A 14652-nucleotide genomic window follows, 5' to 3' on the forward strand; every position below is an offset into this window, starting at 1 on the left:
GGTCAAATGCCTGCACAGCCCAACAGAAGCAGAGGCGGTAGCGCCACTTTGATGCTACGTCATCCCACCGTGGCGCACCCTTGCCTTATCTGACCGCATTACAGTTTCCCAACCCGGGCTCGTGCAAGCGCAGGTGCGTGCAAGTGCAGGTGCAAGTGCTCCTTGCTCCCTCGTTCCTGCATTGTGCCTGTCCAAACCATCCATTCGTCCATCCACACATTTGCCGCCTCTCACGAGCTCCCGCTTTGCTGCCTTGCCACGACTGCACACACTCAGCGCTGCATTTCCCAGTTGCCGTAACATGCCTCTTTTCTCCTCCACAACGGCCCTCCATCATGGCTGAACAAGCAGAAGACATCTACGGATTCACGCCCGAGGCGTTCGACCCCGCCCTCCTACCCGACTATGATACCAACTTTCTCAACGACTCTGATATTGCGACCTTCATCTCGGCCCTCCAGGCTCCCGACCCTCTGCAGAGCCCCGCTGAAGAAACGACCTTCCTGCGGTCCCCCAGCATCCAGAGCCCCAGCTCCTTCGACGTCACCAAGCGCAACTCGCACCTCGGCGCCCCCGACGATGCTGACGCCAGCGCCATAGCCGCCACGGCGGCCGCCCAAGCCGGCGATGTCACGGCGCCGCAGGGCCCGAACGGCATCTACCCCAACGGCAACGCCGCCGCCGTCAGCAGCCACCAGAGCATGTTCATCACGGCCCAGAACGACTGGGCGCCGGTGCACGAGCGGGTGCACAAGCACAAGCGGCGGCCGAAGCGCAAGGGCGGCCGCGCCCAGGGCGCCGCCGAGGCCCTCCTCGGCACGCGCAGCGCCGACGAGACGCGCGAGGGCTACCTCTACGCCCTGCTCAAGTGGCCCATGCTCTTCTTCGTCGGCGCCTGGCTCGTCGGCCTCGCGCTGACCTACCTCTACACGCGCCTCTACATCTGGGTCTACGAGCACTTTGTCACCTGGCGCGGCCGCCGCCAGCAGCTGCGCCGCAGCCTGCGCGCCACGCGAAACTACCGCGACTGGGTCGCCGCCGCGCGCGAGCTCGACGCCTACCTCGGCCGCCAGACGTGGAAGGAGGAGAACGACTTTGCCTACTACGACTCCAAGACGGTCAAGAGGGTGTGGGAGCAGATGCGCAAGTGTCGCCACCGGGCCGAGGCCTTTGAGCGGGGCGACTCGGACGACGACGACGACAACGACAACGAGAGCGCCGACGGGGCGAGGAGGAAGAAGGGCGGCGCTGTCGACGAGCTGAGGGGCCTGCTTGAGGCGTGTGTCAAGAATAATTTTGTTGGCGTCGAGAACCCGCGCTTGTACAGCCAGACGTACTACGGGACGAAGAACCTCGTGCAGAACTTTACGGATGAAGGTCAGCTGTCCTGGCGGCGTCGCGTCGTGACGACGTCGCGTCATGGCGTCCCTTGTGTGTAAGAGACCATGCTGACCTGAGTGCAGTCGAGAGGAGTATCAAATTCTTGCTCAACACCAAGCAATTGACCCAGGAAGAGAAGCGTGTCCTGTTCAAGGGCATGCACGCCAATTATGGTCGAACGGCGCTCTGCCTGTCTGGTGGCGCCGGCTTTGCCTACTACCACCTGGGCGTTGTCAAATCCCTGCTCGACGCAAATCTTCTGCCGGACGTCATCACGGGGACCAGCGGCGGCGCTCTCGTCGCGGCTCTTGTCGCCACTCGAACGAATGATGAACTGAAGACGCTCCTGGTGCCAGCCCTCGCAGGCAAGATCACAGCATGCCGGGAATCTTTCGTCACGTGGTTCCCCCGGTGGTGGAAGACGGGCGCTCGATTTGACTCTGTCGACTGGGCGCGACAGTGCAGTTGGTGGACGCGGGGGTCCATGACGTTTCGCGAAGCCTACGAACGAACCGGCCGCATCCTCAACGTCTCGTGCGTGCCCGCCGACCCGCACTCGCCGACGATCCTCTGCAACTATCTCACAAGCCCCGACTGCGTCATTTGGTCTGCGGTTCTGGCTTCAGCCGCCGTCCCCGGTATTCTCAACCCCGTTGTGCTCTTGATGAAGCAGCGCGACGGCACACTGGCGCCATACTCCTTCGGCCACAAGTGGAAGGATGGCAGTCTGCGCACCGATATCCCCATTAAGGCGCTGAACCTCCATTTCAACGTCAACTTCACCGTCGTTTCGCAGGTCAACCCGCACATCAACCTCTTCTTCTTCTCCTCGCGCGGCTCCGTGGGCCACCCTGTCACGCACCGCAAGGGCAAGGGCTGGCGCGGCGGGTACGTCATGTCGGCCGTCGAGCACTACCTCAAGCTCGACATGACCAAGTGGCTCAAGTTCATCCGCCACGCCGAGCTGTTGCCCCGACCGCTGGGGCAGGACTGGTCGCAGCTGTTTCTGCAGCAGTTTAGTGGCACGATCACCATCTGGCCCAAGTCGGTGCCCAGCGATTTCTATCACATCCTGTCGGACCCAGATCCACCGCGGCTCGCAAGGATGCTGCACGAGGGGCAGCAGCGCGGGTTCCCGATTCTGAAGTTCATGGGCAACAGGCTCAAGGTTGAGCGGATGATTGAGCAGGGGCGGAAAGAGACGAGACCGTGGGCTCGCCGCGGCAGCATTGAGACCATTATCAGCGAGGACGACATGAGGAGCCTGATGGTGACGGGGAACACGGACATTGAAGACGAGTCGACGGATGATGAGGGCAAGCTGACCACCTCGTTGGATGATGAGAATGCCATTATCGACGATGAGGAAGGAGACGACTTTGAGAAGAGGGATTGAACGTGATGGTGCTGAGGCGTGTACTTGTCCATAATTATTACAGCTGGGCGTTTTGGGTATTGAAGTTGAACAATAGGAAGGCAGGGCAGTAGCCTCAATGGGCAGCACTGCATCTTGAATCACAGACTGCCTGCCTTGAATTGTATGCTCAAGATGCCGGTCGGTAGGCCCAGTTCACGTTCAAGCCTTTCGTTCACCTCTTCATGTGCACTGAGGAATCTGGCTCTATCTGACGATTCACACGACCATTGCCTTGACTTGCAACTTTGGAGCAAAGGCAGATCAAACTGCATATCAGTCAACAGGCGATACTCCCGTCACGCGACCAAGTGCTTTCTGCGTGAGTTGCCCTCCGAGACACCAAGAAGCCAGGTTTGATTGACCGCCAGAGGGTATAGCAGCAAGATGTCTCCTCACCGAGGCCGACGATCGCGCCCGTCGCATCACGACGGCAGGTTCCCGCCGGTCAGGCACGACCCGCGAGACGACAAGGAAAATGTGGCGCCACCGGTCAATCAGGCACGCGTCGGAAAGGCAAGCATGCGAATTAGTACGTTCCTCTTTTCTGAGGATTGATGGTTGCGGTAGATGTACTGATCAATGGCCAGGCACTCTCAAGCCGCGCCGTCCCCTCAAGCAGCAGCATCGCAATCCGGGCTCTGGTCACGAATTCCGCAAAGTAGGCGCGCAAGATGTGGTCTGCCAGGCCGAAGACACGAATCACTCGCACCAAATGTCCTACCTGGAAAGCACGACGCGAGACAGCTACATCAGCTTTGATACGGAGTTTGTCATCTACGACGACAGCGATCAGGCCGCACTGGCGCCTGAATTGCAGAAATTGTCGCTCAATGAACCCTGTGAGGTTTTCAGAGATGACACTGCGATGCATCGGGGGGTTGACGAAAGGACGGGTGAGGCCGACATCGAGGTGTTCTTCGACAGCGATACAAAGGGCCCTCTCAAGGCGCTCTCGTACGTCGAGGCCTTTGCGATGCGGCCTCGCGTTCAAAAGGTAGATGCTGAGGCCAGAGGGAAGGGGAGCCCGCTGCGGATGGAGGTCTACGTTGAGTAAGGAGATGGCGTTTGCGAACGGACAGCGGAGAGTAGGTTTGGCTGGGACAGGCATGTTTTTTACTTGGGTTTTGGGCATGGGCGGATAGGCTTGGGGGTCGGCGTTGCTTCGTAGTGAGTTTCCGGAGTTGCATGGGTCAGCTACAGAGTTGGAGGATAGTTGCAGTCAAATGGACAAGATGAACTTCAGCGTCTACCCAGGTACCTACCTTGAGGTACCGCATCACAGAAGTCAGGAGAAGCTCGGTGAAGGCTTACTGGGAGGGAGTGGACCCCAGGTGGCCCGAGCTCTGACCCCTGCGGGAAGGACAGATAATCCAGTTGCCGGCGGGCGACCTTCCGTCACACTTCGCAGTGGAACGACCCCTGCCCGCTGGCACCCAAGCTAATATTTCGAGGCCACGATTGTCATATGTCGAACTCTCTACGAAGGCCTCCATACTCCAGACTGTAGACCTGGACCACAACCTCTCCATTCTACCTGCGACTGCTTCGCAACCAACGCTCACCTTCCTACAACCGGCAAGATGAGTTCCGAATACTCATACGATGAGCAGGTACGTTCCCCTGCTGCACAGCCTTTCATCCCTCCAGCCAGCCGGCAAACCGAGGAAGCACTGGTGCTCCTTCTCGAGGTCGTATCTTGGTGCGCGCAGCGAGCATCAGCTAACCGACCTACTCTAGGGGCAATTCTTCCCCGTCTTCATCCTCACCCTGACGGGCCTCGTCACCCTCCCTCTCACCTACACTCTCCTTTTCCCCGCCAAAGACATCGAGGCCAAGGCGCCACGCATTCAGTCCGACTTCAAGCCCGAGCATGAGGACCTCATACAAGCGCGTCGCGATGCGCAGAAGCGGAAGCAGCGTAGGGTCAAGCGCGCCCTGTTCGTCATCGTCGGCTGGGCTCTCATGGCCGCCATGGTCTACCTGATCTTGCACACACAGAGGACAGTCCTCAAGTTGTGGAACCCGTACGACATTCTCGGTCTCCCAGACGTATGTCCCCCTCCCCCTCTGGCCGCCCGTCCGGCTTCAGTGGAGCCCCATTTGGCTGACATGTCTTCCCCCTTAGTCTGCTACCGAGAAGATGATCAAGTCCAAATACCGAAAGCTGTCCCGAACACTGCACCCTGACAAGGTCAAGCCTAACCCGGCCAAGAATGAGACGATTGAGTCTCTCAACGATGCCTATGTCGAGATCTCCAAGGCCTACCAGGCCCTCACTGACGAAGAGGTCCGCAACAACTACATCCAGTATGGCCACCCCGACGGCAAGCAGAGCTTCAGCATCGGCATCGCCTTGCCCCCTTGGATCATCTCCGACGGCAACGGCAAGTACGTCGTCGTTCTCTACACCCTCCTCCTCGGTGTTCTCCTCCCCTACCTTGTCGGATCGTGGTGGTACGGAACCCAGAGGATGTCCAAGGAAGGTGTCCTCATGGAGTCGGCCAACGACCTCTTCCGCGCCTACGAGGACAACATCGACACCGGCGGCGTCATCACCGCCCTGAGTGCCGGCAAGGAGTACGACGAGACATTCAAGGGCGACAAGGCCGACTCTGGCCTCGCTTCTATCGAGTCCAGGATAGCAACCGGCGCCGGACTGACGACCAAGGACAAGCACGCCCTCGAGGACCTCGACAATGGCGTGCGCCGCAAGGCCCTGTCTCTGCTCTGGGCCTACCTCGGGCGCGTCAAGCTCAACGACCAGACCCTCAACAGCGCCAAGTACGAGGTCGCACCCACCGCTGACGCCCTCAACCGTTCCTTCTCCGTCATCGCCCAGGCCTTTGGCCACACAGCCCCTATTATCGCTTCCTTCTCTACGACCCAGCATCTCATCCAGGCCATGCCTCCCAAGTCGTCGCCTCTTCTCCAGCTCCCTCACTTCACCTCCGAAATCGCCCAGGCCGTTGATGGCGACGCCAAGACCCACGTCAACGTCCAGCAGTTTATGGAACTCCCCGACGCCCAGAGGAGGAGCCTCACTGTCGGCAAAAGTCTCCTGACCGACGCGCAGTACAAGACGGCTGTCAGTGTGGCCAAGCAGCTGCCCCATCTCCAGGTCAACAAGGCCTTCTTCAAGGTCACTGGCGAGAAGTTCATCATTCCCTCCTCACTCGTTACTCTCGTCGTCAAGGGCCGCATCATCCCCCCGGGCAGCGAGAACGTCCCAGAGGTCAACGAGCTCGACCTCGAGGACGTTGATCCCGCCGAAGACGATCTCGAGGCCTACCTCGGCCGCGCCAAGGCTGTCGTCAAGGGTCCCGAAGGCAAGCCCGTCGCCGTCGACAAGAAGCCTGTTCTGCCTCCACTCGCCCACGCTCCCTACTTTGCCCGCGACCACGCCCCCAAGTGGTCCGTCTTCCTGTCCGACTCAAAGCAGGGCAAGATGGCCGTCCCTCCCTTCCACTTCACCCAGTTCGACCAGCCCATCTTCGACAGCGACGGCAAGCCCACGTTCAACATGCAGACCCTCAAGGCCCAGTTCGCCGCGCCACCACAGGCTGGCCACTACACTTTCGTCATGCACCTCGTGTGTGACAGCTACGTCGGATTTGACACCCAGATGGAGGTGACGCTGGTTGTGGAGGAGGCGAGCAAGGCTGCCGCCATGGCGGCCGAGGATGAGATTAGCGAGCCTGATGAGGGTACGTTGTCCACGCATGCACCTGAACCGAACGCAACTGACAGTACATCAGATTCGCTGGCCGGACAGATGAACGCTCTCAAGGGGGGCGCACCGCCCACCGCCAAGCCGAGGAGGAAGCAGGTTGTCGAGGAGTCGGACGATGAGAGCGGCACAGACGACGACCAGGACGACGACGACACGAGCGCGACCAACACGGACACGGAGGACGAGTCGTAGGCGGGGTGTCTGTTGGTTCGGCGCGGACCGAACCTGGTCGGTTGAGTCTTATTGTTATTGTCTCTAGTGGTTTGTATGACCTTGCCAGCTTATTCGGATTGGGTGGCGAAGGGGTGTCTTGGGATTGCATCGTTGTTTATCATCATAGTGGCCAGGGGTGGCCGCTCCTGAGTGGAGAAAAAGGCATCTCAGGACTGAATATACCCAGAGTTTCAGTATGTCCGCACTCCGATGACATGCGTTTCTAGGTGCGCAAGACGAAGATGATGAGATGGTACTATGGGTGCAGCGCCTCAAGGCTGTTCTTCCTACATCTAGTGGCTTGTATTGATGTTGCCTTGCAGCACGGAGAGTACATGAGCTGCGGTTCACGCAGCAGAGCCAAGTTGAGATCCAAGTCCGGGTTTATCTGGTGGAAAACAACAAGCGGGCATCCCAGACTGGGGAAAATGGAAGCCAAAGGTGTCCGAATGTTCACCGATCATAAATAGCACCCTGACAACCTTCGGCACTGCCCCATGCTTTCACACGAGAACCACTGATCACTACTCGAGATCTACTGGGAGAAAGCCAAGCAGAACCTGATCACAAATCAATCCTCGTTTCACTAGACCAGTTCTAACCACGCCGTCCCGTCTTCGGGCAGATCTTCCACGGCTTGTCATTCCACTTCCTGATCCAATACCCTTCCCCCGCTCGCTGGCCGTCGTCCCAATTGTTGAAGAACGGATACCACATCTGATCAGCACGTATCAGATACTCAACCAGCCCCGGCCTCGCCTCGCCACGCTGCCTCGAGAACCCCGTCAGGGCAAGCTGATACATCGGCGCGGTGACCCACACGGTCACGTCGACCTTGGCCAGCCGCGCGCTCATGGCCAGCAGCGGACGAAAGAGGTGGAGGTCCAGCTTGTCCATCTCCCTGAAGGGATCAAACTTTGTGAGGCTGGCCCGGTTGTCGAAGAAGACGGCGAGCCGCTTGAGGCGGGGGAACCGGGGGCCCAGACCGTCGAGGATGTTGACGAACCTCCTGCGGTGGTACGCGGCGGGCGAAAAGCACGTCTTGTCGAACAGGGCCAGCTCGAGGGTGATGCGGAGCGAAGTGACGAGCTCGATGCCCGGTCCGAGGAGCCGCGCGCGGGCGGGCGTCGGAGCGCACAGCGACTCGATCAAGGGCATGCTCTCCAGCAGGATGGCGTTTGTGCCGTAGAGGATCCCCAGCAGCTCGTCGTGGCTGCGAGGGTGGTCAGCTTCCGGGGTCTTCGGGCGGGAGGGGGTTAGACTGATGCCCTGTCTGACCTTTGCTTGCTGGAGAGCAGGAAGCTCATGGCGCCCTGGAATTTGCCGTTGTTCGACCCGTATTCGCGCCCGGAGCAGTTGGCCTGGCCGTCGAGGCATGCTCGCCAGGTTTTTTCCGAGGCGTCGTGCGTGTCCTCGTATTTCGCATCACGGTGGCAGAAGCCGTTGGTCCATCTCCATATGACTCTGCGGCGCGCGCGATACCCGGGCTCGGCAACTGAACCATCTGATCGGATGACTGGCCAGGCGGGCCCGGGGCGCATGTCGATGTGAACGACGCAATCGCCAAAGGCCAAACGCAGGATCTCGTAGCGGATCTCATACGGCAGGCCGAAGAAGCCACTCAGTTGTTGGACAGGCCTCCATGAGTCCGCGTCGTGGATTGCCGTGGGCGGCAGCCAGGGGAGGGCCGGCTTGGCTCTCGGTGGCTTGCCGCTGGACCGCCTTTTGAAGCAGTTGAAAATGCAGCAGCACATGGTGAAAGATGTGTGAGCGGCTCAATGGAATCAAGACAGTGGTCGGGCTCCAGGTCTCGATTGCCGCGGTTTGACAGACTCAGACTAGGTGCTGACGCTGAGGAGACCGATTTCCCTCCAATACTATCAGGGTCCGCGAAGTAACTTATTCTTGGGCACAGGCGGCCTGAGAAACGACCACTCTGAAAATACCGAGTAGGTGAGAAAAAGGGGTAAAGAAACTGGGTGCGTGTAGGCTCAAAACGTAGGACATTCACCCTTCTATAGTCCTCCTCCAACGTTTGATAGATAGTCGTTGAAAAGGCTGCTCGACACGATGCCAGGAAGCGGCCACACAAGTTATTGTCGCCTGGCAGATTCTCGTACATCATGGCGTCTTGGTCGGCTAACCGGTGGCTTATTACCCGACAATGCTCTGAAGATTCGCTTCGAGACCTGTGCTATGCTTTTGACTGTGACCTGCATCCTCGTGTATTGAACCTTCGCTGGCCAGCCCGTTGTGTCCACTACTTGGCTGTTCATACTACTTTCAGCCTCCGCTGCTCTACAAGAAGCAATCTCGGTCACTTGTTGGTAGCCTGTCTGTCCCTGATGGTACATACACAACTGCGCACCCCACATGGCGGCCGCAGCGTCTTGACGAGTACAGCCACTCGTGAGCCTCTGTTCAGTAACGTTCGAGCAGACCTCCTTCCCACACTCCCGGGTCACTGCCAGTCGGGTGCTCGTGTTCGCAGGACTGATGCTGCCAGATGTGTAGGTCCATCCACTCACTGTTGTGTGGGCCGCGTTTCGTGCCATATGCACCTTGAATTCGGCCAACCTCCTCAAAGCGGAAGGCGTTGAGCCACTTGCGAATAAAGGTGAGTTCCGGATCCTTCTCATCACGGAAGATCCCCTCAATGATGATACCTGGTCAAATTGTGTCAGCATGTATTGCTGTGATTGATACCTTGGGGGACGACACTCACGCTGGGGGACCATTCGGCTGCGACTGGTGGGATTGTCATACGGCTTCATTCCGGAAGCATTGTCCTAGTCGTGCTTTGTAGTGTCCGGAATGTGCGAGCGTGACATATGTGTAAGGATTCGATCCAACAGGGCACTTCCCACATTTTTACGCCGGTAGTCGTGGTGGGTGTACACATGAAGCCTGACGCTCTGTTGACCAACATGGCCGCCCTTGCCGAACCCAACCTTGAGGGTCTCGCAGAAGGCAAAACCAATCACGAGCGGTGGCTGTGGAACAGGCTTTTGAGGCATTTGCATGAAGGTTTCCCAGGCAGATTGCTGGGCCAGACGGATGGGTCAGTCAGGTCAGGCGACTGGCGCATGGCGACAATGAAAGGAAGACACTGTGTGCGACAGCTGTTACCGATGGCATTCAGGTCATTCTCCGACACTAATTCGCTGTCAAGAGCACGGTGGCCTTTCTTGATCTCCCTGTTGTAGATATCGATGATCCCAGGGACATCGTTCGGTTTGGCTGGTCGAAGTACGCAATCAACCGCAACCTCACGTTGCGGAACTGGCTGTATGTTTGACTCGCAACCATGGAAAGAAACAGGTGTAGCCTGTTTTTGCTGCATCAGAGCTGCGTCTCTTTCGCGGATCATGATCTTGCTCTTGATATGGTAGTTGCTCGTCCAACGATCCGCATGCTTTTTGTGGTCAGGCCTGAGGGTTTCGGGGTTGCGAGTCGACTCGGGCTGCTCCACACGAGCCATCAGAGTTCCAGTATCGGTGTTGATGGGGTGCTCGGAGTGCTCTTCAATGTCGCTGTCGCCCAGAAAGTCTGCTCTGATGTCCTCTGGAACTTTCAATAGCCAGGCGTTGATGAAGCGTGAGTTGTAGCTTTGGCACATGAAATGCGCATCGTCATCACCCTCACCCATCCAGGGATCCTTATTAATGACGCCCTCGATAGCTTCTAGCTTGTGAGGCGGACCTATCTCATTCCGGACGTCGCAGCTTCGGTCAATGTTGATAGTGTTCTTGAAGGCAAGGTTCTCGGCAAGAGGAGCGCCGGTACGTAGGACTTGATCGTCTTGCGTGTCTGGACTACCGCCATCTCCAGCGCTGCTGAGACGAAAGGAAATTTCCGTTTTGTTCTCTTTGTCCTTTGCAGCCATATCCTGAGCAATTACGCGACGTGTGACAGGGGCAAGAGCGAGGTTCTGCGAGGTCAGACGAAGAGGACGCGAAGAAGTGTCTGTCAGGGAGAGCGATTCAAGATTGAGAGGGATCGCTCCTTTGACCTGGTACAGAGATGCATGGCCGGGCGGTAGGGGGCTCACGCGCGGTTGACAGTTGTTGGTGACCATCAAGATGGAGTCGACGGGGTGGCGGCCCGGAGGATGACGATTTCTAGTAGGAAGCTTGACAGCATCAGACATCCACTTGCTATCCTTCCCGTCGTCTCGTTCCATTGCTTGAACAGACCAACGTCGTGGTGTTGACAGGAATTGGGGGCCTCGAGCTGGCAAGTGTCGACGTAGGCCGTCTTGGTCAGAAGAGAGAGCAAGAGAGAGTCAAAGTCGTAAAAGTCTTGAATCCTTGTCGACAGACAGCCTCATGAGGAGCTGAGGCGGGATGCTTGTTGCTGTTGCTTTTGCGGTAGGTGTTGGGAAAGGTTACGAATTAAATCTCTGGACCGAGTACGGGTTGCAGCGGGGGTTGTTGGAAGGAGCCAAGGCTAGGTGCCTTCCTCTGACGCGCGATCCCAGATAGTACAGTGTGTTCTTGCCAGAAGTCCCCCTAAGTTACAGGGTGATATAGCCTCAAGATTTGACCATCAGATTTACGGTTGACGGTGAACATGTCAAAAACTTCTAGTGTATGCATCATTGGCAATCAGGCAAGACGCCACATGGCACTCCATGTAGTCGGGAAACGGTTGGGGAAATGGTGCGCCCTTCATTATACGACTTCATCATACATCTAGTACAATATAGATTCATCGATGTCAAGAAAATAAGACGAACCTCAATAACAGCACGCGAGAAACATTGCCAGTAGCCTGTGACCCTGAAAAGGGGCTCTTACCGAGTCACCGATTCTTCACCGAAAACCAGCAGTCCCACCGACTGCTGCAAATCACGTGCGGAGTCTGCGATACCACTGCATTCGACTGGCACACTCTCTCATCAGATACAACGACCACCCTGGTAACCAGTAAAGCGTCCGAGTCTCAGGCTCGAGTCGCCTTTGACAACATTTGCCGACAATGTTGTCAATTCTCCGGAAAGCCCGGCTGAAGGACAAGGAGATGAGGATCCTGATGCTGTGAGTACAGACGCAGGATCAGTGAGACTCGCTGACAAAGATGCGCGGCCAGGGGCCTGGACAACGCAGGCAAGACGACGATTGTGAAGAAGATCATGGGCGAGGACGTCAATACGGTGAGCCCCACGCTGGGCTTCATCATCAAAACGATCGATTACGAAGGGTCAGTGGTCTGCTGCCTCTGACAAGGACGTTGCTGACGAGTGTAAAGATACAAACTCAACATCTGTATGCGCCAGCCTTTGCTTGTACTACTTGGTGCCTCTATTGACCATCACAGGGGATGTCGGAGGACAGAAGACGCTGCGGTCATACTGGCGCAACTATTTTGAAAAGACCGATGCCCTCATCTGGGTTGTCGATGCCACGGACCGACTGAGGATTGAAGATTGCCGAGAGGAGCTTCACGGTCTTCTACAGGAAGAGGTCAGGCACCCCGGTATACATGCAAACCATGTTCACTGACACGAACAGCGCCTTTCCGGAGCGAGCCTCCTCGTCTTTGCGAACAAGACTGATGTTGGCGGGTGCATGAACGAACGAGAGATTCTTGAGGTATGTTGCCATGTGACCGACAAGTGATCGAACGAGTCTTGACAAGTTTCAAGGGCCTTCAGTTGGAATCGATACGAACGCATCGGTGGAACGTCCTTCGATGTAGTGCCATGACAGGGACGAATCTGAAAGAGGGCCTGGCATGGGTAGTGGACGATGCGAAGAAGCGGCTGTTTCTCTACTGAGGCACATTGCTGTAGGAAATCTCGGTGGAGATAGGTACCTACCTTACCACAGAGGGGAACATGGACCCCCGAGGCAGGCAGCGAGTGGGGTTGATGGAGTCGTCGTGGGTGTCAAGAACATCGATGGGGTGACCGACTAGAGCTGCGCGATAAAGGAATCACAGAGCGAAGGCTGACAGCCAAACAAAACAAAACAAAACAAAACAAGACAAGACAAACTCACGAAGACACCATAATTCACTAGATTTTGAGTTCGGATCGGCTCAAGCCAATCTAGAGCCCATTCACTAGACAAGATCATGATAACAGCGTGCTTAACGCCGTGCAATGGTAGACTGCTGTGTCGAGGAACCCGAGGAGTGGCATGAGAATTGGGCCAAGGTAAGCCTACCTTATAGGTGCCTACGTTAGGTAATGTGGAGGCCGCAGGCGCTGGAACAAAGACTGAGGCGCTATCCACTCACTGTAAAGCTGCTGAGAGGCCCCACCCATTGTAGCGTTGTAGCGTCTCAGCTCACGGAGGTGGAGGTCAACGGCCTGTGGGTGGGCTCATGTTGTCGCCAAGGGAAAGCAAGACAAGGGCCCGGCTTAGGCAGAACATCAACAAATGACGACGATCTCACATCCTCCCACCGAACCACTAGTCATTGGCGTCCAGCCAGGCAAGCCAGGTACTACAAGCATCGAAAAACACGAGCTATCCCTAGACGGGCCATCTCCATCGCTGTCATCGCCATTGCCATTGTCCATTGCTATCGTCAGCGCCTTGTCACGACATCTATCACCGTCGACCGAGAGAACAGCCCTCAACACCCCCGCTGCGTCCAATGCTCCCAACCTAGGGGTTTGCCACCAGTAGCCATGGACGACGTTTCCAAGTTTTTGCAGGATGTCAAGGAGATGAACGCGCGACGCACAGAGGAGGATGATGCGCGACAGAGAGAGCTTGACGAGAAGATCCAGCAAGAGAAACGAGAACGCCAGGCTCGCCGCGCCGGTATGTTTCTTCCCCCCTCTTCTTCTTTTTCCTCTGACCCGTCTGTGACCCATCCATTGCCTTCGACCACGCATCCTGTCCACATGGAAACGCTTTGGCGTCGTTTCGCTCGTTGAGTCCCAGCTCCATCCTGGCTGCACGCCACGTTGGTGTGGACAACAACAAGCAAAACCCAATTCAACGACCAGCGAGCGTACAACCCACATGCGTTTCCCTGGCTACCCTTTCCGATGGGGACCGACGCCTAGAGTCAGAGCCAGAGCCAGAGCTTCAATTTCTATTTTGCTGCCCAGTGTCCCTTCCTTGACTTGACTGACGGCTCGCATTGACAGAACGCGCACGATCCATTTCTCCCCAAAAGTCATCTCCCGCCAATACCCCACCACCCTCTTCGCATCGCAACAGCACCACCTCACGACTCGCTGACGGGCCCCGTTTGACTCCTGCAACCGAAAACACCGGCAGTCCGCAATCGCGTGCAGCCGTCACCTCGCCCGAGCTTGAAACCACAGCTACAGACGCTGCAGCCCAGGAGAACGCCCCGCCCGCCGAAACCGACGAGCAAAATTCCAGCATGAACTCTCCTTCCTCACCTTCCGGCATTGGCGGTCCGAGGCCGCTGTCATGGCAGAGGCGCCCGAACTCGCAGGCCGGAGAAAAGCCAAAGACGAGGCCGCTGTCCATGTTCGCTGCCCAGAACGCTGCCAGAACATCCTCCACGGCCCCATCCGAGCAAGCACCCGCTTCAGCAACTGAGCAGACTCTTACCAAGGACCAGATTGCCCAGGCTCTTGGTTCCAGGGATCCGACATGGTTCCGACAGACGGCCGACCGTGGTCTCGGCTCTGCCGCCTACCGTAAAAATCAGGTTGAGGATCAAGAGACGCTCGATATGTCTTCCCTGCGCGCACAACTCCCAGGTATGGAACGCAAGACCTCGGCCGGCGAGTCGCAGGTCCCGCCGCCGCAGCCCAAGTTCCAGGATACTCTGGCCAAAGACCGTGCGACTGCCTCCCCTCTTCGCCTCTCCAGCGCCCAACGACTAGACCCGCCTGCCGAGGTATCTCCCGAAGAGGAACTTGCGCCAGGCCGCCGAGCATCTGCTATGGTCACAGGCTCCGGACGATCTTCGCCCA

General features: G+C 57.4%; 7 protein-coding genes across 7 annotated transcripts in view; 5 read left to right on the forward strand and 2 right to left on the reverse strand.

The window, feature by feature from the left end:
- Positions 1-335: 335 nt before the first annotated feature.
- On the forward strand, positions 336-2776 carry VDAG_03566 (lipase; the record flags this gene model as incomplete). The annotated part of the gene is made up of 2 exons (XM_009653650.1): positions 336-1377; positions 1464-2776. 2 exons carry the CDS (start codon positions 336-338, stop codon positions 2774-2776), a joined length of 2355 nt encoding a protein of 784 aa, XP_009651945.1.
- A 405-nt stretch (positions 2777-3181) lies between these two features.
- Positions 3182-3851, forward strand: VDAG_03567 (uncharacterized protein; the record flags this gene model as incomplete). The annotated part of the gene is made up of 2 exons (XM_009653651.1): positions 3182-3326; positions 3385-3851. 2 exons carry the CDS (start codon positions 3182-3184, stop codon positions 3849-3851), a joined length of 612 nt encoding a protein of 203 aa, XP_009651946.1.
- A 526-nt stretch (positions 3852-4377) lies between these two features.
- VDAG_03568 (translocation protein sec63) lies at positions 4378-6719 on the forward strand (the record flags this gene model as incomplete). Its single annotated transcript, XM_009653652.1, has 4 exons — positions 4378-4407; positions 4535-4846; positions 4923-6501; positions 6553-6719. The coding sequence occupies 4 exons, from the start codon at positions 4378-4380 to the stop codon at positions 6717-6719; spliced, it is 2088 nt and encodes a 695-aa protein (XP_009651947.1).
- Positions 6720-7337: 618 nt separating this feature from the next.
- VDAG_03569 (uncharacterized protein) lies at positions 7338-8494 on the reverse strand (the record flags this gene model as incomplete). The annotated part of the gene is made up of 2 exons (XM_009653653.1): positions 7338-7953; positions 8019-8494. The coding sequence occupies 2 exons, from the start codon at positions 8492-8494 to the stop codon at positions 7338-7340; spliced, it is 1092 nt and encodes a 363-aa protein (XP_009651948.1).
- A 667-nt stretch (positions 8495-9161) lies between these two features.
- Positions 9162-10923, reverse strand: VDAG_03570 (uncharacterized protein; the record flags this gene model as incomplete). The annotated part of the gene is made up of 4 exons (XM_009653654.1): positions 9162-9406; positions 9466-9529; positions 9608-9784; positions 9994-10923. 4 exons carry the CDS (start codon positions 10921-10923, stop codon positions 9162-9164), a joined length of 1416 nt encoding a protein of 471 aa, XP_009651949.1.
- A 740-nt stretch (positions 10924-11663) lies between these two features.
- VDAG_03571 (ADP-ribosylation factor) lies at positions 11664-12704 on the forward strand. The gene is made up of 5 exons (XM_009653655.1): positions 11664-11942; positions 11991-12007; positions 12060-12205; positions 12254-12334; positions 12388-12704. Exons 1-5 carry the CDS (start codon positions 11875-11877, stop codon positions 12517-12519), a joined length of 444 nt encoding a protein of 147 aa, XP_009651950.1. The 5' UTR covers positions 11664-11874; the 3' UTR covers positions 12520-12704.
- A 676-nt stretch (positions 12705-13380) lies between these two features.
- VDAG_03572 (advillin) overlaps positions 13381-14652 on the forward strand; it is a gene marked incomplete at both ends in the record, with an annotated part of 5024 nt that continues 3752 nt past the window's right edge. Inside the window, 2 exons of the mRNA XM_009653656.1 lie at positions 13381-13516; positions 13849-14624. Coding sequence (XP_009651951.1) covers positions 13381-13516; positions 13849-14624 — 912 coding nt within the window. The remainder of the gene's footprint in view (positions 13517-13848; positions 14625-14652) is intronic.

The sequence above is a fragment of the Verticillium dahliae genome, genomic scaffold (genome assembly GCF_000150675.1).
Source record: "Verticillium dahliae VdLs.17 supercont1.6 genomic scaffold, whole genome shotgun sequence".
NCBI classification, from domain to species: Eukaryota; Fungi; Ascomycota; class Sordariomycetes; order Glomerellales; family Plectosphaerellaceae; genus Verticillium; species Verticillium dahliae.